The following is a 22,806-nucleotide window of genomic DNA, read 5'->3' as shown; positions in this document are numbered from 1 at the left end:
ATCTTTAAACCCGGTTATAACCGTCTGTGAACGGGAGTGCTTCGGTTCCTCCGCCAGGGGGCGAACGATATGAAAACAACTGACGTCACTTCCTCTCTCGGAGAACAACAATGGCGTCCTCCACGAAAGGCAGCAGCGTGAGGGAAACGCAGAAAGAAACGAGGTTTAAAAAGACGGCAGAACCAGGTACCAGTCTCTAACAGTTAATCCTCCGTGCCGCAAGGCTATCAATCAATCCGTGGTCCGGTAAAACCATTTTGATCCGCAGAAGTGAACTTAAATCACCACGATCTCCACGCCGTGCATCACCATGAGATCAGGGCACGGGGAGAGTTAAAGAGTTAGTTATAAATCGGGTTAACTGTTCGTCAAAGAGTTCAAGTTATAATGTAGTTAACTGTTTGTATAGAGTCATAAAGTGGTTAACTGTTGGTTGTAGTGGCCGATGCGGAGCTGCTGACGGTCCCGGAGGGATGGAAGGAGCCCGGCTTCACGAAGGACGACAACCCGCGCGGGCTGCTGGAGGAGAGCAGCTTCGCCACGCTCTTCCCCAAGTATCGGGAGGCTTACCTGAAGGAGTGCTGGCCGCTGGTGGAGAAGGCGCTGGGGGAGACGGTGAGTCAGAACCACTGTGTCCCGGGACCCACATTGGTATGAGGTGTCCTCAAACGGCCCCCCATAGTGGTCTCTGCAGAATGTCACACCGCAGACTCCTTCAGGAGAGACCGAATATCAGAGGGCGGTGTTGAGAGGCTGAATGAGATCGGAGGTTAAAGGGTTGTGATGAGTGGCTGAAGTTAGTGACCGGGTTAATGTCCCCCTTCCCCCTGCAGCATATCAAAGGCACACTGGACCTGATTGAGGGTAGTGTGACGGTCAGCACCACCAAGAAGACCTTTGACCCCTACGCCATCGTCAGGGCCCGCGACCTCATCAAGCTGCTGGCCCGTAGCGTGCCGTTCGAACAGGTAACCATGGCGACGGTCTTCGAGTAGGCAACCACGGTGACCGGCCGCGGGAGCCCTCCTGCGTGTGGAGGGGTTTGTCTGGTGTGAGGAAAGATGTTCACGATCTGTTAGGATTCAATATCTATCGTTTAAATTTTTTTTATTTGGGCTTGTCCTTCTGCTTCTTGACCTTGTTTCTCCTTCTGGTGTGTGTGTGTGTGTGTGTTTGGTTGTTGTTATTGTTGTTGTTTGTGTGGCCAGGCGGTCCGCATCCTGCAGGACGACGTGGCCTGTGACATCATCAAAGTGGGCACCGTGGTCCGCAACAGAGAGCGCTTTGTGAAGCGACGACAGAGACTCATCGGCCCCAAAGGATCCACTCTGAAGGTACCAGGCTGAGGGCCCCTGACCCACACACAGGCAGGCTGAGGGCCTCTGACACCTGCCTAGGGTCATGGATCCATACTCATTCTGTGCCGGCAGTCTGATGGGGCCAGTGTGTCTGCTACGCCATGCTAACAGTGTCTCCTCCACCTGGAGCTGCTCACTAGCTGCTACGCCATGCTAACAGTGTCTCCTCCACCTGGAGCTGCTCACTAGCTGCTACGCCATGCTAACAGTGTCTCCTCCACCTGGAGCTGCTCACTAGCTGCTCCGTCATGTTAACGGTGTCTCCTCCACCTGGAGCTGCCCCCTAGCTGCTCCGTCATGTTAACGGTGTCTCCTCCACCTGGAGCTGCTCACTAGCTGCTCCGTCATGTTAACGGTGTCTCCTCCACCTGGAGCTGCCCCCTAGCTGCTCCGTCATGTTAACGGTGTCTCCTCCACCTGGAGCTGCTCTCTAGCTGCTACGTCATGCTAACAGTGTCTTCTCCGTCAGGCTCTGGAGCTGCTCACAAACTGCTACGTCATGGTCCAGGGGAACACGGTGTCAGCGCTGGGTCCTTTCAGCGGCCTCAAGGAGGTATGGCTCCGCTTGGGTTCCTACTCGGGGTTTCACTCCGTCTGAAGGTGGAGTTCGGTTGTGTGAGTGCGTGGTCGGGCATGACTCCGCCCCTGACTGACGGAGACCTTATGGATAAAACGATGTCTGTCTGTCTCTCTTTCTCTGAGTGTGAGGGTCGTTTGTGTTTTTCTGAAGGTGCCTTGTGTGTTTTCAGGTGCGTAAGGTCGTCATGGATACCATGAAGAACATCCACCCCATCTACAACATCAAGGTACTGGTGGAAATTCTTCCATCGCAGAATAAACGTAGATGAGCGTCTGGGTTCCCCCTGAGAAGATGAGCGCAGCACTAAGATGGAAGTGGTTCCTATAGAACAAAACTAAGGTTTGTTTGTGTGTGTGTGTGTCAGGCCCTGATGATCAAGCAGGAGCTGTCCCGGGACGCTGAGCTGAAGAACCAGAGCTGGGAGCGCTTCCTTCCACGGTTCCGTCAGAAGAACGTCTCCAAGAGACGAGAACCTCAGAAGAAGAGCAAGAAGAAGGAGTACACGCCCTTCCCCCCACAGCCCCCAGAGAGCAAGGTACACACAGAGCCGACACATACACACAGGTGTACACACAGGTACACAAACACAGGGGCCCAGAGGGAGCGACCCTCATAGCTTGTGTTCATATTGTCTGCTGGGGGGGGGGGGCTCATGGTGGCAGAGTGTTTTCAGATTGGTAGTGGGCTGCTCCTTGGGGGGCTCTTCCTGCTCAGGACGTCCGATCGGTTAAATGTGAAGGGACTAGTCTTCCTCATTCACACGTGTTGGGATGGTTTCATTCATGGGAATCTGAGTAGGGAGGGGACAGCTTCCTGTTACTGGCTGTTACCCCACGGGTACAGGCCCGCACGGGTACAGGAACACACGGGTACACGCACACACGGGTACACATAGGTACGTACGTACAGGTACACGCACAGAGGCTGATGTGTTTTGTGTGTGCAGGTCGACCGGGAGCTGGCCAGCGGCGAGTTCTTCCTCCAGGAGACGGAGAAGAAAAGAATGAAGCTGCAAGAGGTCAAGGTAAGGCCATTGTTTCAACTCCCAGAGACTGGAGCTCCATGAGGACTTCTGTCTGTGCTGGGCTCGCAGACTCGATACTACGGTGCAGATTCACAATCTGTGGGTTACTGTGACCACACCATCAATCAGCGACCCATACTTAATGGCTCACATACCTGTCTATACTTCCCCATCCTAACTGTAGGTCTCTGTTTCTTTCTCTCTGTCTGTCTGTCTGTCTGTCTCTCTCTGGCTTTCCCTCCTTCCCTCCGTCTCTCCCCAGGCTAAGCAGGCTGAGCAGGTCTCCAAGAGGCAGGAGGAGAGAAAGAAGGCGTTTATTCCTCCCAAGGAGAAGGTCTTTGTCCAGAAGAGCCTCCCTAAAGGTAAAGACCATCTAACCCTCCCTTGGGGTAAAGACTCTCCAAAAAAGTAATGACCCTCTGACCCTTACCCTAAAGGTTAAGACCCTTTAAACCCTCCCTAACGGTAAATACCCTCTAACCCTTACCCTAAAGGTAAAGACCCTTTAAACCCTCCCTAAAGGGTTTAAAGGTAAAGACCCTTTAAACCCTCCCTAAAGGTTAAGTCCCTCTAATCCTCTTAGGGGTAAGAGGGTCAGAAGTAAATATATTTTGGGTTCCTCTGATCATCCTGCGGCCCTGTGATAAACCTGTCCTCCATTTTGTCCTCAGAAGAGAAGCTGGACATCGAAGCCCTGAAGGTAAAGGTGAAGAAGGCCAAAACCAAGAAGCTCGGAGCCCCGCCCATTCCGGCCCCGCCCACACCACTCGACAAGAAGAAGAAGAAGAAGAAAAGGGGGGAGTTGTAGGTCAGGCCCTAATGCTGGGGTCTGGAAATTATGATGTCACATTTGTGATGAAACAAACTGTCACCAGTTGTGCTTGAGACCAAGAACAGAACATCTCCTGCACCTCCAGCTCCTCCTCCTCCCTATCCAGCTCCTCCTCCTCCCTATCCAGCTCCTCCTCCTCTTGATGTGTTTTTATGTACAGATTTTTGTATTGTTACGGGAGAAGGGTATAAACAAAGTATTGAAAACATTTCTCTGAGAAAAAACATTTGTCCTTGAGGTTGACATAACTTTCTTTAAAATATTGTTTGTTATAATTATTCATATTAAAATAAATATTACTAATGAAATGGCCTTATATGGAGAACCTCTTACTAAACTGTGGAACCAGTCTTCAGCTGGTTCTACTGGGAGCTGCCCAGTACCAACAGTCTTCAGCTGTTCTGACTGGGAGCGGGCCAGTACCACTAGTCTTCAGCTGGTTCTACTGTGTATGGACCAAGGAGATTATGGACCTAATCTCCATTTAACCTTGCATCCCTGATGGGTCATTAAAGTTCGAGACCAGACCAGCGCCTCCTCGTGGCATGAGCCTGTTCTAGCCCTTTAGCCAATGGCAGTATTATCAATAATGGTTAATAAGAAAATAAATAAGGAATGGCCTGTGGGATCGCCGGTAGGGAGGGGCACTGTGGTCACAGTACCGGTAGGGGCGCTGTGGTCCCTGTACCGGGAGGCTCTGGTAAACACGGAGAGGAAGACCTCGCTCCGAGGGACAACAGCTGCTGTCAGTGTTTTTATCAAGAACCGGCGCTGGATGCTAAAGAGAGCAGACCATTCAGTTTGAGTTAGGAGAACTTTACCTCCGCTCCACGAACGACTCGGTCCGTTGGTCCGGAGGCCAGCGACGGTTCTACTCTAGTTCCTCTTGCAGCGTCCGTGTGGAGGAAAAGGATGGTGTGGTCTTCGTCGCAGCAGGTGGTAGTCGCCTTCACGGTGGTGCTCTTCTCGGTTGTCGTCCTACCGAGGATGCTGGGGGTCGGGTCGGGCCCCGCGGGGACGGAGACCCGGGGCTTCGACCCCCGGTATCACAGAAAAGGTACGTTAAGCCCCCCTGACACCCCTTGGAGGGGGTCTGGGGTGGGCCTCAGTGCCTCCTGAAGCCCCATGGAAGCAGGTCTGGGGTGGGCCTCAGTGGGATAGCCCGCCGCTGGATCCTCTGTCGTGTTGTCGGTGAAGGATGCAAATCCCTTAACCAGCCAGGTCGCTCAACCACCCTGCATGTGCAAATGCATAAATAATACAAATACTAACACCTGGTCTCGGCCAGTCTCTACATCCAGCCCAGAGTCGCATTGATTTATGGACAGCTTCGTTTGCATGTTTAAGGGTTTAATTCTGACATGTTAAAGCAGTGGAAGAAAATAGACAAACACTCAAAGCAAGTGTGACCCCCTGGTGTATTGAGTGACTGGTAACCGCATGTTTGCTAGTTTGAGTGTTGAGGTGTCCCTGAGCAGGCCTCCTCACCCTGACTGCACCCGGCGAGCTGGCTTTTGCCTTGTGGGGCTGACACCGCTAACAGTTGGTGGGTGAATGTGTGCACAAATGGGTGAATGTTAGGCAGAATGGTACGGTGAAGCGCTTTGAGTGGCCACTGGTTAAAAAAAAAGGCCATATAAATACGGCCCATTTACCTGTGTGACACAGCCAGGCCAAGCGGGGGGGTCAGGGGTCAGGCTGGCGCCCAGACCACGGAGAACCTGCAGCAGATGAAGGTGATGATGGAGCAGGAGATGAAGAGCGACAAGTACAAAGGCAGCAGCAACAAGGGCTACGTCTTCACCCTGATGCCACTGTACGCCATAGGTGTAGGCGTGTTCGCTGCCTACAAGTTCCTCAAGGTCAGAATTCAATATCTGCTCAGGGTCGGGGGGGGGGGGTTCACCTAGAGGGGGTCTAACGGTGGGACGTCCCATTACAGATGAAAGCGGCGGACCAGTCCCAGACCGACCAGGACAAGGTGGAGAAGGGAGCCCGCAAGTCAGCGGAGGCAGGTGTGTGTGTGTGTGTGTGGGGGTGGGTGAATGAACAGGTGTGTGTGTGTATGAACAGGTGTGTTTGCCGGCGGGAGGGTTGTGTGGTGGCGGTGCGTGTTTGCATAGAGATGTTAAATCAACAGCTCCCGGTTTGGCTGCACTAGAGGGGTTGATGTCATGCTACTCTCTTGTTCAAGTTGCACCTGGACTCTGCATAGGCTCCTCCCTCCCCCTACCGCCCCCCACACCCCTCTCACGCAGTTATTGTATGTTGTATATCCTGGCACTCAATGTACGCACTTATTGTATGTTGTATGTCCTGGCTCTAAATGTACACATTTATTGTATGTTGTACGTCCTGGCACTTAAAAATCGTACTTAGCATCATGCAGCATTTTATCCTAGCTATCTTTGTTTTGTACGGGGAATGGGTTAAACTAGCTATTGGAAGCGCTTGGAACTTCGTTTTATGAAGATCCTTACTGTACCGACTGTGATATATTGTTGTTACACCTTCTTCTGACAAATGTACTCATTGTCAGTCGCGTTGGATAAAAGCATGTAAATGTAATGCTACATGGTGATGTCATGCTACAGGGGTGATGTCATGCTACAGGGGTGATGTCATGCTAGTCTGATGTCATGCTACAGTGTGATGTCATGATAGTGTGTTGTCATGATGGTGTGATGTCGGGTGTCACTACAGAGAAGCAGCTGAACGAGCTGGAGCAGCGACTGGCCCAAACAGAGAAGATGCTGAACTCCATCCTGGGACAGCTGGACCCCCTGACCAACTGGTGATGTCGCTCTCTTTCTTACTCACTCTCCTCTCTCTGTGCAACCTCTCTCTCTGTAACGTGTGTGTGTGTGTGTGTGTGTGTGTGTGTGTGTGTGTGTGTGTGTGTGTGTGTGTGTGTGTGTGTGTGTGTGTGTGTGTGTGTGTGTGTGTGTGTGTGTGTGTGTGTGTGTGTGTGTGTGCAGTGTTAAGTCGGTGGCTCAGGAGCAGAAGAATGAGATCATGTCTCAGCTGCAGACGATCCGCTCCCTGATGAAGAAGAGGGGCATGGAGTGTCCGGCCAGCGGCTCCCCAGGTTAGCCTAGATTGACCCGCTAGCATGACCTGCTAACACGACCCGCTAGCACGACAGCTAACCCCACCCGCAAACACGACTGTCACAACATAGGCCTGACCACATCCCCCATGCTGTTGCACATGACTCGGTGTGTTGTTATGCTAGTGCACAGGACTAGGTGTGTTGGTATGGTAGATTAGTGACCTGGTGTGTTGCTTTAAGCAGGTGATGATGTAGTTCCTGTTTCCTGTTCAGACGGGACCAGTCAGGGCAACCTTGACAAGCTCATCGAGTCGCTGGCAGCTCGTGAGGCCACGCCCTCAGAAGAGGCCACCCCCTCTGAAGGGGCCACGCCCTCAGAAGAGGCCACGCCCACAGGCGAAGAGCTGATTGGCCAAGGGCAGGCCGAAGACTTTTTGGGGGTGGAGCCGGAGCTTCAGGAAGAGGAGGAGCAGAACAGAAGAGGAGGAGTAGAGGAGGACATGGAGGAGGAGGAGAGAGGAGAGGAGGAGGAGGAGGAGGAGGCTCCAACCACTCTCCAGGTTCCTCTGGAGAGGGGTGTGGAGAACGTCTTTGAGGAACTTCCTGTCTGTGAGGAACTCTCTGCCTCTGTGCGGCGCCGGCACCCCCGGCCACAATAGAGTGCGTCACGTTTCCATAGCAACCGATTTTCGGTTCTACGCAAACCAAATGAACAGGGGGAAATCCTATGCCACATGACATTTTATAGAAAAGGAACGATTTTTTTGCGAATTGATTTGCGAGTTTGATTAACCAATGATGTAAGTAATATTGAGAATAGATTGTCTTCATATAAAAAGAATAATAATAAACTAACGTTAACATACTTTTCCTTTTAGTACCCAAGGGGAATACATGAACGCCTCGACATGTTTCGATTGGTAGTGATTTTCACCTCTTCAAAGTGATTTATTTTCATTTTGAAAGAAACAACACATGGAAGCAATGGAAAACGCCATCTCTCGTTTAGGTTGTTTAGAACAGAAAATCCGGTTGACAGGACAACGTGACGTTTATACTTTAGTACTCTATGAGACTCCTGACCCTCACAGAATGTGGTCACATCGTTGTTATTATCATATATTACATACATTATCATTACTGCTGAACGCCCTTATTTTGAAGTGTCAAAAGTAGGACGATAATAATCTAGAACATCCTGTGTTTGACTTTGAAGACGTGTTCTGCTTCAATCGTGCCTGGCTCCAGCCTAACCTTCAGGCTACTATCATATCCACTAACTCCTTTGTTTATGTGGTTGCTATCGAAATTATTTGTTGTAAGTTATTTTCGAGTGTGTTTGCATGTGTATTTATTTGTGTTTTTGTTGTTTCAGTAGCGGTACACTAGATGGCGCTCTTTGCCAAAGAAAGCTACTGCCAAGTTGTTCCACAAAGCCAGACGTGTTCTTATTTTAATTTCTTCCGGACCTCACTAAGCTAGCAGCTTGCAGTTCTTCATTCTCTTTTAGTTTCATTCACTCCTGAGCTGACATTCAGATTTGCTTTCAGTCTGAAAGTTATGAACACAAACCCCTTGAGGAATTGTATGAGCATTTGCGATATTCCTCCATTACAGTTGCCATGCTTCAATCCTTGATGGATCTGTCTCTATCACTCTTAATTTATATCTTTCGTGCCAGATGTGATTTGTGTGTGAAGTCAGTGTGACTGACTCCTACAAAATAAACGGATAGTGGGTGATGGTTACTGTCTGAATTGATCCAAGTTGTGCTACTTTACACATGCTTAAATTATTAGAAATTATGAGTCTGATAGTCTACTTCTGCTATAGTCTATTCCTGATAGAGAATAGGCTGTTGATAGAATTTACGACTGAGTCTACTGATAAGAGTCTACTCCAGTCCTTATAGGGACTACTCCAGTCCTTATAGAGTCTCTGTGAATACCTCGTGCTGCCAGACCCAGCAGAACGTTAAGCAGAACATTGTGGAGGTCTCTGCTCAGATGGAGCAGAGGTCTAACACTGAAGAAAACCTTGGACACGTCTCCAACGGGTCGGCATAGCAACCGTGCACGCCATGCCCCCCCCCCCCCTCTCTGTGTGTGTGTGTGTGTGTGTGTGTGTGTGTGTGTGTGTGTGTGTGTGTGTGTGTGTGTGTGTGTGTGTGTGTGTGTGTGTGTGTGTGTGTGTGTGTGTGTGTGTCCAGAGCCTGGTCTCTCCTGGGTAATGTCCCAGATCATGTGATTGATGAAGGTTCACAATTAACCTCCATAAGAAGACTCCACAGCGCTGGTCTTAATCACACTGCTGAATGTCAGGTCAAATAATGATATTCTGGAATACAAAATTGAGTGAATAACCTAAAAAAGTTCTTTCGGCTCGTTCCAAAAACTGCTTTTTAGAAGGTGTACGTGTTTAACAGAAAAATTATGCGTAAAACATGAATATATCTAAACCTTGAATCTTAAACCTCGCGACATCTCACGATTCGGTTGTTAAACTTTAAGTTATATAAACACGAAGACACGCGAGGGTTCCTGTTCCTCTGGAGACGGTAGGCTGCGTCCCCTCGCGCAGACGCGCAGGAGAAGCGCGTGTTCTGCGAGCCGCCACACCCACTGAAACACGCGCAGAGGACTGGTCTCGTTTCGGGATTATAAACTACGCTAACTAACTACCTAAGTGAACTCACTACCCAAGTTAACAGACTGCAACTCACCAACTCGGGGGCGTAACCACAGAGCGCACGGGTATGGGGGCGCGACCTGTTGCACCAGACGTTCTCCAAACAAGTAGGAAAAAGTGGCGGCGGAGCTTCGAGGATCACGAATTACCAAGAGCGCGCGAGGACCTGATATAGGAATAGATAGGCTACATATTCAATTGAATCCCTGCTGTGAGGAGAGACTTGCGCGCGCGCGCACGTAAGTACGAGCGCGCGCAGGTGAAGGAGCATTCACGAAGCGACGCCGAGGAAAGGGCGCGAGGCGGCAGGACAGGTGACCGTCCGCGAGCCGAGGAAAGGGAGCGAGGCCGGAGGACAGGTGACTTTCCGCGAGACAAGCGAAGCGCCCGCGAGCTCACCTGTCTGATCTGGCACGAGGTGAGCGCGCGGACTGAGCGGGTTGGCGCGCAACTGACGCCACGCGCTCCCGGATCATCCACTCACCCTCAAACCCCGACCCCCCCCCCCCCCCGCCCACTGGCAGGGTCAGAGGTCGGAGGTCCAGAGGTCGGCGCCGTGACGGGACCCGGCGCGTGGTGGCCCACCGCGTCATGTCCGGTCCGGAGCAATGGTTCAGTTTGAGGACCACCAGAGGATCGTCCTCAACGTCGGCGGCACGCGCCACGAGACCTACCGGTCCACCCTGAAGACCCTCCCCGGGACCCGCCTGGCACTGCTGGCATCGGACCCTGACCCTGACCTGGACCCGGACCTCGAATCGCTGCTAAACGAGCAGCTGCAGCGGGTTCCCAGCTTCCTGGAGCACGAGCCCGCCACCGACGAGTACTTCTTCGACCGCCACCCGGGGGTGTTCACCCACGTCCTCAACTACTACCGCACCGGGAGGCTGCACTGCCCTGCCGACGTGTGCGGGCCGCTGTTCGAGGAGGAGCTGGCTTTCTGGGGGGTGGACGAGATGGACGTGGAGCCGTGCTGCTGGATGACCTACCGCCAGCACCGCGACGCTGAGGAGGCGCTGGACGCGTTCCAGCTGACCACGGTGGACCCCGGGGAGGACGACGAGGCGGGCCGGTTGGGGCTCCAGGACCCGGCTGGGCTGCACGGCGGGGTGGCCGGCCTGTGGAGGAGGTGGCGGCCGGCGGTCTGGAACCTCTTCGATGACCCGTACTCCTCGCGGGCCGCTCGGGTAAGAACCCACGTGCTCACAATTAGAAGTTAGAACTGTCAGCGGTGAAGTTAAAGGGAACAGCGCCGGGTTCGCTGCCATACTGGGGTTAGTGATGAGAAGGTGTGTGTTGATGAACCCGTTCAATCAGATCTTTGAACTTTCAATGTTGTCGTCCTGCGTCCTCCACGTGGTCTACGTGATGCGCGGATGGGTTTTAAACCAGAAGACTGTACTGGTTCAGAGGGGTCAGGGTCTAAACCAGCAGACTGTACTGGTTCATTGGGATCAGGGTCTCAACCAGCAGACTGTAGTCATTATGAGGGGTCAGGGTCTAAACCAGCAGACTGTACTGGTTCAGAGGGATCAGGGTCTAAACCAGCAGACTGTACTGGTTCAGAGGGATCAGAGTGTAAACCAGCAGACTGTTCTGGTTCAGAGGGGTCAGTGTAAACCAGAAGACTGTACTGGTTCAGAGAGGTCAGGGTCTAAACCAGCAGACTGTTCTGGTTCAGAGGGGTCAGTGTAAACCAGAAGACTGTACTGGTTCAGAGAGGTCAGGGTCTAAGCCAGCAGACTACTGGTTCAGGGGTTATCGGGTCGTAGGATGACTGCCACAGGTTAAAGAGTAGAGTCAGGGGCCAGGGTCCATCATCCATTAATTACAGTGGTTAAGCACCTTGATTCAAACTGAGGATGAGAACAACTGTGAGTGTGTGTGTCTCTCACACAGCAACTTCTTATTACATCCCAAAATAGCAGAAACACAACGCGCTGTAAAACCAAAAGACTATTAATACTGATCTATTGATCTCCTGCTTTGTGGCACACTGAAGCCATTAAGTTGAGTTTATTTAGACGGCGCGCTCCTAAACCTCATAGACCCAGGACCAGGTGGAGGCTGATAGTGGGGTGTGTGTGGTTGGTGTGTGGGTGGTGTCTCTCATTAGCTAATGAGGTCCACCTCGCAGAGGGCGGTCTCCACTCCTCACCTCCCAGGTCTCAGAAACACATCACAGTATGATAATGTAATAATAATAATAACAATATATACTCTGAATCCTGGGAGGATTGGGGGCACTGGGAGGACTCTGACCTCCATGATTGGTCTGGGGGCCCGGAGCATGGCACAGGGTGACCCCGTGGTGACCCCGTGGTGACCCCGTGGTGACCCCATTCTGCCTCGACTTCTTAGTGAATTTTGACTGGTACCCGTTATAAACACTGGTACCAGTTATAAACACGGGCACCAGTTATAAACACTGGTACCAGTTATGAACACTGGTACCAGTTATAAACACTGGTACCAGTTATAGACACTGGTACCAGTGTTGATTGTTGGCCAACTCCACCAGGATTTCTTTCCAGAACCGGGGCGAGGGGGCGTGGCCACGCAGCGCTGTCTTTAATCCTTTTAGCTTGTTGCTAGGAGACCATCCCTGCCATCTCTCCATCGCTTCCTTTTAGCTTGCATTGTAACCACACACACACACACACACACACACACACACACACACACACACCAGTGGAGGCTCCTCCATTGAGGAGAGGGAGGAATATCCTCCCTAACATTGTTGAGAATAAAAAATGTAGATTGCCCAAACTATTGTAATGAATGAATGACTACTTTATTGCCTTTGAATATATAATGTTCGTTTCCCTGGGTAAAGGGACATTAGCACCCCCTATCGCCTATTGACAATTACTTCAGGGAGGAACGTCCTCCCTTCGCCTCCGTTGACTCCCATTCATTTCCCCGAAAGTACTGGCGGCCGGTGGATAACATGGGTTTCAATGGGAGAGAGGAGGAAAATCCTCCTCTGAGTGGGTGGGACCTTAAGGGGTCTGATTCGCGCAAAAATCTATCCGTCTGCGCTATGAACCAATAAGCAGGATCCCTGGACGTTGAGCAGTGTTGCCAGATTGGTCCGATTTCCCACCCAATTGGGCTACTTTTAACCATGTTAGGCTGGGACAATTATCTTTGGGCGGGAAATCTGCCCAATCTGGCAACGCTATCGATAACAAACCCGGTCTGCATTGCCGCGGTGCTCAGTCGAGACGCAGAGCAAGTGAAATCTGCGATAGCGAGATCCTAAATGAACAATGGAAACATTGGAAACGGAGGACATTGTTAACGTCTTATTACAAAAAGCATTCCATTCATTCAGTTACAGTGCTAAGTTAGCGACCAAAGAAAGAGGTAGACCACTTCCCAAAATCAAGGTCACCAGAAGTAATGGCAACGTCAGTGTTGTGAGTGCTACATGGTTTGCTAGGTACGCATGGCTTACTGGTAGCATTACAAGCAATCGACTTTATTGCTGGCCTTGTTTGCTTATGAATAATAGCAAATCTCCAACGTGGGCTGTTCATGGTTTCACTGATGTTGTCTTCGCAACGCAAACAGCAAGGAGGATTGACCTGATCTATAAATGAAGTCCCTCAATCTGAATAGTTAGGCTTACAGCCCATGTAAATAGTTTTGAAATAATGTTCTTGTTGTTCTTTTACTAGTTTGTTACTCTGACCGCTCTGTTTGATATTGTGGAAAGGGTGTTAGTGAATGATTCAGAGCATGATGCATTTTAAATGGCGTCACTTTGGTTCTTGAGTCTTTTCTTAAAACAATTGTAACTGAAAATAAACATAGCTAAATAACTTCAGTCAGTGAGGGAAAAAATAGGCCCAATGATAGGCCCAGATATTTTTATTTACTTTTACAAATCAATAGTAGGCCTGATTTGACTAATATGCTTTGCATCCTTTCCTTCTCAAATTACGGTGTTGCCACTGGTGGCTTTGTATACATTTTATTCACATAACTCCCTCCCTGCTATTTTGTAGTTCACCAAAACACCCTGAAACAACTTGAGTCTCACATTCTTATGCCACCATACACCAACGGTGCAAGCAGGCCAATGGCAACCAAGCGCGCAGTCCTTCCTCCCTCACTTTAAAAACCACCAGCCGCCACTGACACACACACACACACACACACACACACCTTAGAAGACACTGCTATATTTATATATATCGCAGTGGTTACTGATTATATTTGTTTTGATTCTACCCTGAAAGTGGTTATTACCTCAGAGAGAGAGAGAGAGAGAGAGAGAGAGAGAGAGAGAGAGAGAGAGAGAGAGAGAGAGAGAGAGAGAGAGAGAGAGAGAGGCTTTGCTCCCCCTTTACTCACCCTATGGCTCCTCTCTCAACCATGTCTCATCCTCTCCCCCCTGTCTTTCCTTCTCTATGACAAGGGAGTCATCCGAATGCTTCACACACTCGACCCCAAATACAAGCTACCGTAAAAATGTTGCTGAATTTGCCCTGCCCCACTTTATTTACTTTGCTTTTGTTCATGGTTATTGTTCAAATAAAATCCAAACTTAAAAAATATATATATTTGTCATTTATAGTCCATTTTTAAGAGAAAAAAAAAACGATTAAAGGGATAATCGGGTATAGTTTGAAATAATCAGAGATTTTATTTTTATGCCAACCACCCAGCCCTAGGCTCAGCCGTTCTGGGGACCTGGTGGACAAATCCATGGACATTCTGATATCACTCTGCAATTCTGTCTTAAATAAATAGATAAATAAATAGAGATGTGTTTGTGGCGAAAGTATTTGTAGAGATGTTATTTTTGGCGGCTCTGTCTGGGGGGGGGGGGGGGGGGGGGGGGGGGGGGGGGGGGGCTTCACCTGAGCAGATGACAGGAGTCATCTAAAAATAAATAACATCATTAATACCTCAGAATAGACTCCACTGTCACATGACTTTGATCCTGTTGAAGAAGACACACACACACACACACACACACACACACACACACACACACACACACACACACACACACACACACACACACACACACACACACACACACACACACACGCACTTCTACGATGACCCCATCAAAGACTTGAATTTCGGTTCAAAGGTCGTCGAGGGGCAGATGCCAGGAATAGTTTGCATCAATGCTTTGATATAGTGGAAAGGGTTGCTGTGCATGCACACGTGCACACGCATAGGCACTCACATACGCACGCACCCACAAACACGCACGCACGCACGCAAAGGTTAACGCCAGCAGACAGACAGACAGGAGTTTGCAGCCGGTATGTTGCATTACTATGATGTTTTACTAGCAGAATTATTACTGTGAGGAGACGATAGACACATTTCGGCGTGGCAGTCTTTATGTCCAAGGCATTTCAAATCAAGTAATCTTGAATCTTTCTTGGATGTCACTATGGTATGAATGTATCTTATTTATGATATATTATCTATCAAAGTTTATTTAGAGTTTGGTGAAGATACCAGGTGAGAGACCTCTCAGAGAGACCTTTCAGGGGAGGGACCAGGTGAGAGACCTCTCACCTGAGATACCAGGTGAGAGACCTTTCAGGTGAGAGACATCTCAGTTGAAAGACAGAGACATCAGGTGAGACCCCTCAGGTGAGAGGCAGGTGAGCGACATCTCAGGTGAGCGACATCTCAGGTGAGAGACATCTCAGGTGAGATGTGTCGCATGCAGCCATAGCTCGTCACCATGGAGACCAACATCCAGCAATAGGTCCATAACACCTCCATCACCTGATAAGCTCTGCCTGCGGGCCGAAGACGGTTTACAAGATGTTCTCACTTCCTTTTGGGACAGGAAATGGAGATGCATTGGATTTAGACAGCCGTAGCCATGGCAACCCCTCACCGGGACCTCCCTATCTCTTAGCAACACATTGACCGTGTGTGTGTGTGTGTGTGTGTGTGTGTGTGTGTGTGTGTGTGTGTGTGTGTGTGTGTGTGTGTGTGTGTGTGTGTGTGTGTGTGTGTGTGTGTGTGTGTGTGTGTGTGTGTGTGTGTGTGTGTGGAGAAGTTAGTTGGTAGAAGGAGGAGCTCTGCATGGACTTGTTGATTCATGATGGCTCAGTCTTTCTCCTGATATGGATCGTGTTGTCTTAAAGTCATGAGGAAGTCTGAAGTTTCTCCCGTTCTATATATAGCCTGCTGCTGGCTGGTTGCCAATGGTGATGGGGTTCAGGAGGGTTCCCCGGAATCAGCTGTCGCCTAACTTCAGTGGGGGGGCCAGTGGGCGGGGCCAGCGGGGCGGGGCGGGGCCAGACCATGTTGAGGTGGAAGATGCTGCTGCTTTGTTTGAGTGTGTGTCTGGGAGGGCGTGCATGCCTGTGTATCAGTGTTTTTGTGGTTGTCATCAGTGTGTGCAAATGGGCCCACATGCGTGCCTGTGTGTGTGTTTGTGACTGTGTGACTGGAAGGCTGTATTCTCTCTTTATTCTTTTGGTTTTCGAATGAAGAGGAGGAGGGTGGGAGGGAGGGAGGGAGGTAGTTCTCCCTCCCTCCCTGTCCCTCTCACAAATCTTGGTTTCTTTAAAAAGAAAGAGAGGTGGCGTTTCCATGGAGACCTTGGAGGGAGGGAGGGAGGGAGGGAGGGCGGCTCTGACCCAGAACACAATCGGAGCAGCCAGCCTCCGTCCTCATTCACCTCAGACCGAAACCAGGACCACAGACAGACACAAGGACCACAGACAGACACAAGGACCACAGACCCTAGGACCACAGACACAAGGAGCACAGACAGACACAAGGACCACAGACAGACACACAAGGAGCACAGACAGACACACAAGGAGCACAGACAGACACACAAGGAGCACAGACAGACACAAGGACCACATCACAGACACAAGGACCACAGCACAGACACAAGGACCACATCACAGACACAAGGACCACATCACAGACACAAGGACCACATCACAGACACAAGGACCACAGCACAGACACAAGGATCACAGACACAAGGACCACAGACACAAGGAGCACAGACACAAGGAGCACAGACAGACACAAGGACCACAGACACAAGGAGCACAGACAGACACAAGGACCACAGACACAAGGACCACAGACAGACACAAGGACCACAGCACATCCACCAGGTCCACTTGTCTTGTGTTTTGATGTTAAACTACAAGGTGTCCTCCAGAAGGTTCTACTCTAAATATAGTCGTCGTCCCCCCCCCCCCCCCCCCCCCCCCCCCCAACCCAAGGCTGGCCGACAGCAGCACAAAGCAGCTTCACACACCGGGCTGCTGAAACACGGCCTCAGATGTCCAGGTGACAGACGGTGTGACAGCACCAGGGACTCATCTCAATGGTGTCTGTCTGCGTGAAGGAGAGTCCTCCTGTCTGAGGCCTCGGTGGTTAACAGAGTCTCTCTGGAGCCTCCTGATGAGTTAATTGATAGTGAAGTTAATTATGCTGCTGAGTCTCTGGACGCGGCTGGGATCACACAGCGAGCCGTCGTCCCCTGGGTGTTCAACCGCCGTGATCACTCCTCTCACACATCTCCCCCCCGGCCCCCTCCTCGGTCCTGTCTCCTGCCCTAGTTCTACTTTTACAGTATATATAGCATCATTTCTTTATTCACAAAGTTTCTCTGTTGTGACGTCTGAAGCTCTTCCTCCTCTTCCTCCTCTTCCTCCCCAGTTCGTGGCCTTCGCGTCCCTCTTCTTCATCCTGGTCTCCATCACCACCTTCTGCCTGGAGACCCACGAGGCCTTCAACACTGTGGTCCTGAAGACGGACCCTCAGAGGGACGTCAGCCTGCCGGCCCCGGCGCCCCAGTACGAGGTCCTCACCGACCCGGCGCTCACCTACGTGGAGGGCGTGTGCGTGCTGTGGTTCACCTTCGAGTTCCTGGTGCGCGTGACCTTCAGCCCCCGCAAGAGGGACTTCTTCAGGAGCGCGCTGAACCTCATCGACCTGGCGGCCATCCTGCCCTTCTACCTGGAGCTGGGCCTGAGCGGCCTGTCCTCCCAGGCCGCCACGGACGCGCTGGGCTTCCTGCGCGTGGTGCGCTTCGTGCGCATCCTGCGGATCTTCAAGCTGACGCGCCACTTCGTGGGCCTGCGCGTCCTGGGCCACACGCTGCGGGCCAGCGTCAACGAGTTCCTGCTGCTGGTCATCTTCCTGGCGCTGGGCGTGCTCATCTTCGCCACCATGATCTACTACGCCGAGAGGCTGGGCGCCGACCCCGACGACCCCACCGCCCACCACCACACCATGTTCAAGAACATCCCCATCGGCTTCTGGTGGGCCGTGGTCACCATGACCACGCTGGGCTACGGCGACATGTACCCCCAGACCTGGTCCGGCATGCTGGTGGGGGCTCTGTGCGCGCTGGCGGGGGTGCTCACCATCGCCATGCCCGTGCCCGTCATCGTCAACAACTTTGGCATGTACTACTCCCTGGCCATGGCCAAGCAGAAGCTGCCCAGGAAGAGGAAGAAGCACATCCCTCAGGTCCAGTCCGGGTCCCCCAGCTGCAGCCAGGCCCACACCGGGTCCCCAGCCTGCAGCCAGACCCCCCTGTGCCCCCTCCCCAGGGGCCCACAGCGGAGACGCTCAGGTACCAGCTGATAGATGGGGAGGTCTGGTCCAGGTCTGACCCGGTCTACTGTGGTCCAGGTCTGACCCGGTCGCCTGTGGTCCAGGTCTGACCCGGTCTACTGTGGTCCAGGTCTGACCCGGTCGACTGTGGTCCAGGTCTGACCCGGTTGACTGTGGTCCAGGTCTGACCCGGTTGACTGTGGTCCAGGTCTGACCCGGTCTACTGTGGTCCAGGTCTGACCCGGTCGACTGTGGTCCAGGTCTGACCCGGTCTACTGTGGTCCAGGTCTGACCCGGTCTACTGTGGTCCAGGTCTGACCCGGTCTACTGTTGTCCAGGTCTGACCCGGTCGACTGTGGTCCATGTGATTGTCTTTGCTAGCTTCCTATTGGTCATTTTCTCGGTGTCATCCCCTGCAGTCGAGTCAGCGGCCCCCAGCGGGGGCAGCGAGGGGAGCCGGTCCCCGGGGGAGAGCGACGCCATGAGGCGGTCCAGGGACCAGGACCGCCTGGGGGCGGGGGGCTGCTTCCTGTTGTCCACCAGCGACTACACCTGTCCTACAGACGGAGCCGTCTGCAAGTCAGGTACCCCACCTCCACCGCCTGCAGAGACCCAGACCCTCTAACCCTCTGACCCCTCTGACCGACCCCTCTGACCCTCTGACCCCTCTGACCCTCTGACCCCTCTGACCCTCTAACCCTCTAACCCTCTCACCCCTGTGACCCTCTGATGACCCCTTTGACCCCTCTGACCCTCTGACCCCTCTGACCCCTCTAACCCCTCTAACCCCTCTTATCCTCTGACCCTCTGACCCAGGGGTGGGCAATTAATTTTCCCAAAGGGCCACATTAGAAACAGGGACTGTTGAGGAGGGCCGGACCAATAGGTTAAATTCAATTCAGCTCAATATTAATTTGATCTCTTTATAAAAAGCAGTAAAATGTAGGGGTATTCGATAAGCTGTGACTGGTAAGAGTAAATGTTATGATAAGAATATGAAAAAAACATTTTTTTAATTTTTCAAAGAACAGCTTTGAATGAACTTTATAAAGTGCAATTACCATTTCATTTGCAGCGTAATTACAGAATTAGCTTTTTTTCAACGTGTTTTATTCAGATTAAAAACTGAAGCAGACATAGTACAAAATGACAACATGTCACTAATTGAACAGTATACCCAAAGCAATTTTAATCAAAATGTGCATGTTTTTGCCATTTATTTTTCAGAACAGCAATAAATTAACTTTATACAAAGTGTTATTATCTTTTTGTTTTTAGTTTTACTACTTCATTAGCTGTTTTTCACTTATTTTTTTCTTGTTCAGTGAGAGAATTCTAGTCTGTGCTTGGCTTGAACAAGTGCACTGAAGTCAGGTTGAATGTTTGAGGTGGATATGCGCAGGACAGCTGACGGGTGATCATCAGTGATAGAAGATCTGCATCCTGATTTGTTAAACTTCATCACTGAAAATGTTTGTTCACATTTCACCAGAGAAAGGTAGGTCGATCCTTTTTGGACCGATCTACTTTTCTCTGGGCATAAAAGCGCAGCAGAGTCCACCAAACACTCCTTCCCCCTCAGAAAATGGCTTACTTTTTTGGGCGATTTTGTGGGATATCACAAAGCTGGTCCTGGCTGCTGCATCCCCTGATGTGCAACGCTTGGTAAAACAGCCTTGTAGCTTTAGCTAGCAAAGCTTCAGATGTCTGTGCCCGATCTGCATCAGTCAAGTTTCCGTATTTCTCCGCGTGTTTAGTATTGTAGTGGCGATTCAAATTATAATCCTTTAACACGGCGACCTGTTCTCCACAAACAAAGCAAATTAGCTGACATTTTTCAGGAATAGCAGCCCATTCACGTCAGCGCTAAAGTCTCTTGTGAGCTCAGTTCGTGGCCAGTTCGTGACTCGTGGACGGGGTTCTTCTTCTACTTATTTTTAGTTGCGACTTGCAACCAGAGAAGAAGAAGCTGCATACGCGCGCACAAAAAAAGCAACAACAAAAGTCGTCTTCATAATAAAAGCAGTGCAGTTGTATTCCAAATTATTATTTATTTGTTTATACAATCATTTACATTTGATTGTGAACTCCCCACAGACCTCACGCGGGCCGGTTAGGGCCGGATGTGGCCCGGGGGCCGTACAATGCCCAGGTCTTCTCTCACCCCTCTGACCGACCCCTCTAACCCTCTGACCCCTCTGACCGACCCCTCTAACCCTCTGACCCCTCTGACCCCTCAGACCCTCGGACCCCTCTGACCAACCCCTCTGACCCTCTGACCCCTCCGACCCTCTGACCGACCCCTCTAAGTCTCTAACCCTCAGACCCCTGACCCCCAAACCCCCCAGACCCCCAGACCTTCGGACCCCCAGATCCGCTGACCCCCAGACCCCTCACTTCTGCTCACATATCCTTAACCTCCCCCTCCTACTCTCTCCTCCTCCTCCTCCTCTCTCCTCCTGCCCCTCCTACTCTCTCCTCTCTCCTCCTCCCCCACCTCCCCCTCCTCTCTCCTCTCTCCTCCTCCTCCTCTTTCTCATCACACAGTGAGAGGTTTCTCTGCCACGCGCCCGGCCCCACGCCAGGATCCCGGGGTTACTAGGCAACAGGCTCCCTCTGATACACCACACACACACACACAAAATAGAAGTAAAAAACATGAGATGAAAAAATGGCCTATGAGCTCCTGCAAGACATCCCTGTGACCTCCTTCCAGTGTTTCTGATTGGAGGAGGAGGAGGGGGAGAGGAGGGAGAGGAGGGGGAGGGGGAGGAGGTCGAGGGGGAGGAGGAGGGAGAGGAGGAGGGGGAAACAGAGGAGGGGGAGGAGGAGGAGGGGGAGGAGAGGCGGAGGTCGAGGGGGAGGAGGAGGGAGAGGAGGAGGAGGGGGAAACAGAGGAGGGATGGGAGGAGGGGGAGGGAGCGGAGGAAGAGGAGGGAGAGGAGGGGGAGGAGGAGGAAGAGGGGAGCTGTGGTGGCGCGAGGCAGAGTGGTACCGATGTTCTCCGTCTCTGTCAGACCTCTTCTCTGTTCTCCTCCACAGAATATTCCTTTCCTCTGTGAGCCGGATCGGAACCCAGACCTACAACTCACAGAGACCACCCCCCCCGGAACCCCCTGGGCCCTCTGGACCAATGTGGACCCAGTAGGACTTTTTAACGAGGCAACCCACCAGGCGGGCCACTCGTCCCCAGGTCCTGGTCCTCATCCTGGACCCCCTGCAGGGTTCTCCTGGTTTACGTCTGTTCTGGGTTCTGGGACGGATTCTGTGGACTGACAGGTTCTCTGTGGAGTGTCTGACACGCACAAGCACACGCACACGCACAAGCACACAAACACGCACACGCACACACACACACACACACACTAAACACCTCCCGTATGATTTTACCCCCAGGTGAGAGAAGTTGATGTGTGACATCATCACCAGTGGACGCGGAGGGCAGCTAGGATGATCTGTAAATCAAACATCTGAGTGGACAAGCCCTCTTGGGGCGTCTCTGATTTGACGGCCAGAGTAGGGACTCTTGGTGGTTTAAACTGCTTCAATCTCCACAGCACTCCTGCAGCTAACGCAAGCTAGCGCTAATTAACAGAAGTAACTACACTAGTCATTACAAACCAAGCAATGACCTTTGACCCCCTGGAGTTCTAGTGTGTACTTCGAGTCCCTCGCTGGGCGGAGCCCGTTGCCGGCACCATCGTAATGGCATGTTCTCTACCATCGAGGGGTTTAAAACATGCTAACATGCTAACAAATGCCAATCCATACTGTGATCCAATGTCTTTCAAGTCTCGACCTGAACCATTTTTAAACTAGCCTCACTACGTCTTTAAGTATGTGGTTAGTATTAATGTCTAAATATTTATGTTTTACTACGTAGATTATACGGCTAAACTAAGTCTGACGCACTTCCTGTTTGCTGCTACCTGCTCACCGATTGGCCAGCTGTCTGGCTTCACTCTGTACCCACAATGCTTTGCTACGCCCAGAGGATTCGTTGTAGCTGGAGGATGACCTCGTCCTCAACCTCTGACCTCTGACCTTGGGGAATATTCTAGTTTCACATTTGTGTCACACTGCATTATGTAAGACAAGATGGAGGAGGGGACAGACAAGATGGAGGAACAGACAAGATGGAGGAGGGGGACAGACAAGATGGAGGAGGTTTTTGATGACATCGTATAATTATAGAGTTTAATGGAATCGTGAGAATCACATAAACTATTTATCTTTAATTCACGCTTCCTGCTGTCCTTAATCACACACACACACACACACGTGCACAGACACACACTCATGTTCCACCTCCAGCTGTGGTTGGCGCATCGAGTTATGGGGTACATCCCGGCGTTGCCATGGAAACAGCCAGACGTGTCAAAGAGATGTAAACAGCTGTGAAAGGAGTAAAACACACACACACACACACACACCCGTATGTGTTGTGCATATGTGTGCTAGTCTACCGCCCTCCTCCACAGGTTGACCTTTGACCTGCGGATGGACGTCTGACTGCAGCCTTCAAACGGTGACTTTAGAAGAATGACATCACCGGGTTATAGTAGGTCCAGCTGTAGCATCACTGTCCCCCCCACACCTGTCCTCTGATCAGATCGCTGTCCTCGGATCAGATCCCTCCTGATCCTTCTTTTAATCTGATCCTTGAGAAGAGGAGGGAGAAAGGGGGAG

The 22,806-nt window shown here is 51.4% G+C and overlaps 3 protein-coding genes across 5 annotated transcripts; all 3 read left to right on the top strand.

The window, feature by feature from the left end:
• The first annotated feature begins 54 nt into the window (after positions 1-54).
• krr1 (KRR1 small subunit processome component homolog) lies at positions 55-4,020 on the top strand. Its single transcript, XM_030353867.1, has 10 exons — positions 55-186; positions 440-615; positions 834-968; positions 1,209-1,334; positions 1,828-1,911; positions 2,108-2,164; positions 2,303-2,473; positions 2,885-2,962; positions 3,225-3,324; positions 3,634-4,020. The coding sequence occupies exons 1-10, from the start codon at positions 111-113 to the stop codon at positions 3,768-3,770; spliced, it is 1,140 nt and encodes a 379-aa protein (XP_030209727.1). The 5' UTR covers positions 55-110; the 3' UTR covers positions 3,771-4,020.
• A 463-nt stretch (positions 4,021-4,483) lies between these two features.
• LOC115541929 (cyclin-dependent kinase 11A) lies at positions 4,484-8,607 on the top strand. The gene is made up of 6 exons (XM_030353868.1): positions 4,484-4,851; positions 5,463-5,656; positions 5,737-5,809; positions 6,498-6,588; positions 6,773-6,882; positions 7,120-8,607. Exons 1-6 carry the CDS (start codon positions 4,707-4,709, stop codon positions 7,503-7,505), a joined length of 999 nt encoding a protein of 332 aa, XP_030209728.1. The 5' UTR covers positions 4,484-4,706; the 3' UTR covers positions 7,506-8,607.
• A 795-nt stretch (positions 8,608-9,402) lies between these two features.
• On the top strand, positions 9,403-22,355 carry kcnc2 (potassium voltage-gated channel, Shaw-related subfamily, member 2). Of its 3 annotated transcripts, XR_003976434.1 has the most exons (5): positions 9,403-10,721; positions 17,215-18,136; positions 18,537-18,701; positions 21,160-21,396; positions 21,514-22,355. XR_003976434.1 is itself a non-coding variant. In XM_030353863.1 (4 exons), exons 1-4 carry the CDS (start codon positions 10,143-10,145, stop codon positions 21,177-21,179), a joined length of 1,686 nt encoding a protein of 561 aa, XP_030209723.1. In that variant the 5' UTR covers positions 9,403-10,142; the 3' UTR covers positions 21,180-22,355. The 3 variants fall into 3 exon arrangements, 2 of the variants coding, with proteins under 2 accessions (XP_030209723.1, XP_030209722.1); XM_030353863.1 differs by having other exon boundaries at positions 21,160-22,355; XM_030353862.1 differs by lacking the exons at positions 21,160-21,396; positions 21,514-22,355 and adding an exon at positions 20,665-20,889.
• Positions 22,356-22,806: the final 451 nt, after the last annotated feature.

Source organism: Gadus morhua, chromosome 4, assembly GCF_902167405.1.
Source record: "Gadus morhua chromosome 4, gadMor3.0, whole genome shotgun sequence".
Taxonomy (NCBI): domain Eukaryota; kingdom Metazoa; phylum Chordata; class Actinopteri; order Gadiformes; family Gadidae; genus Gadus; species Gadus morhua.
This window is presented reverse-complemented; position numbering and strand designations above follow the sequence as displayed.

Coding starts and splice junctions, on each gene's coding strand:
- LOC115541929 (XM_030353868.1), top strand. CDS start 4,707: ATGGTGTGGTCTTCGTCGCAGCAGGTGGTAGTCGCCTTCACGGTGGTG. Junction 6,589..6,772: donor CTGGACCCCCTGACCAACTG/GTGATGTCGCTC, acceptor GTGTGTGTGCAG/TGTTAAGTCGGTGGCTCAGG. Junction 6,883..7,119: donor TCCGGCCAGCGGCTCCCCAG/GTTAGCCTAGAT, acceptor TTTCCTGTTCAG/ACGGGACCAGTCAGGGCAAC.
- krr1 (XM_030353867.1), top strand. CDS start 111: ATGGCGTCCTCCACGAAAGGCAGCAGCGTGAGGGAAACGCAGAAAGAA. Junction 969..1,208: donor GTAGCGTGCCGTTCGAACAG/GTAACCATGGCG, acceptor TTGTGTGGCCAG/GCGGTCCGCATCCTGCAGGA. Junction 1,335..1,827: donor CCAAAGGATCCACTCTGAAG/GTACCAGGCTGA, acceptor CTTCTCCGTCAG/GCTCTGGAGCTGCTCACAAA.
- kcnc2 (XM_030353862.1), top strand. CDS start 10,143: ATGGTTCAGTTTGAGGACCACCAGAGGATCGTCCTCAACGTCGGCGGC. Junction 10,722..17,214: donor ACTCCTCGCGGGCCGCTCGG/GTAAGAACCCAC, acceptor CTTCCTCCCCAG/TTCGTGGCCTTCGCGTCCCT. Junction 18,702..20,664: donor CGGAGCCGTCTGCAAGTCAG/GTACCCCACCTC, acceptor CTCATCACACAG/TGAGAGGTTTCTCTGCCACG.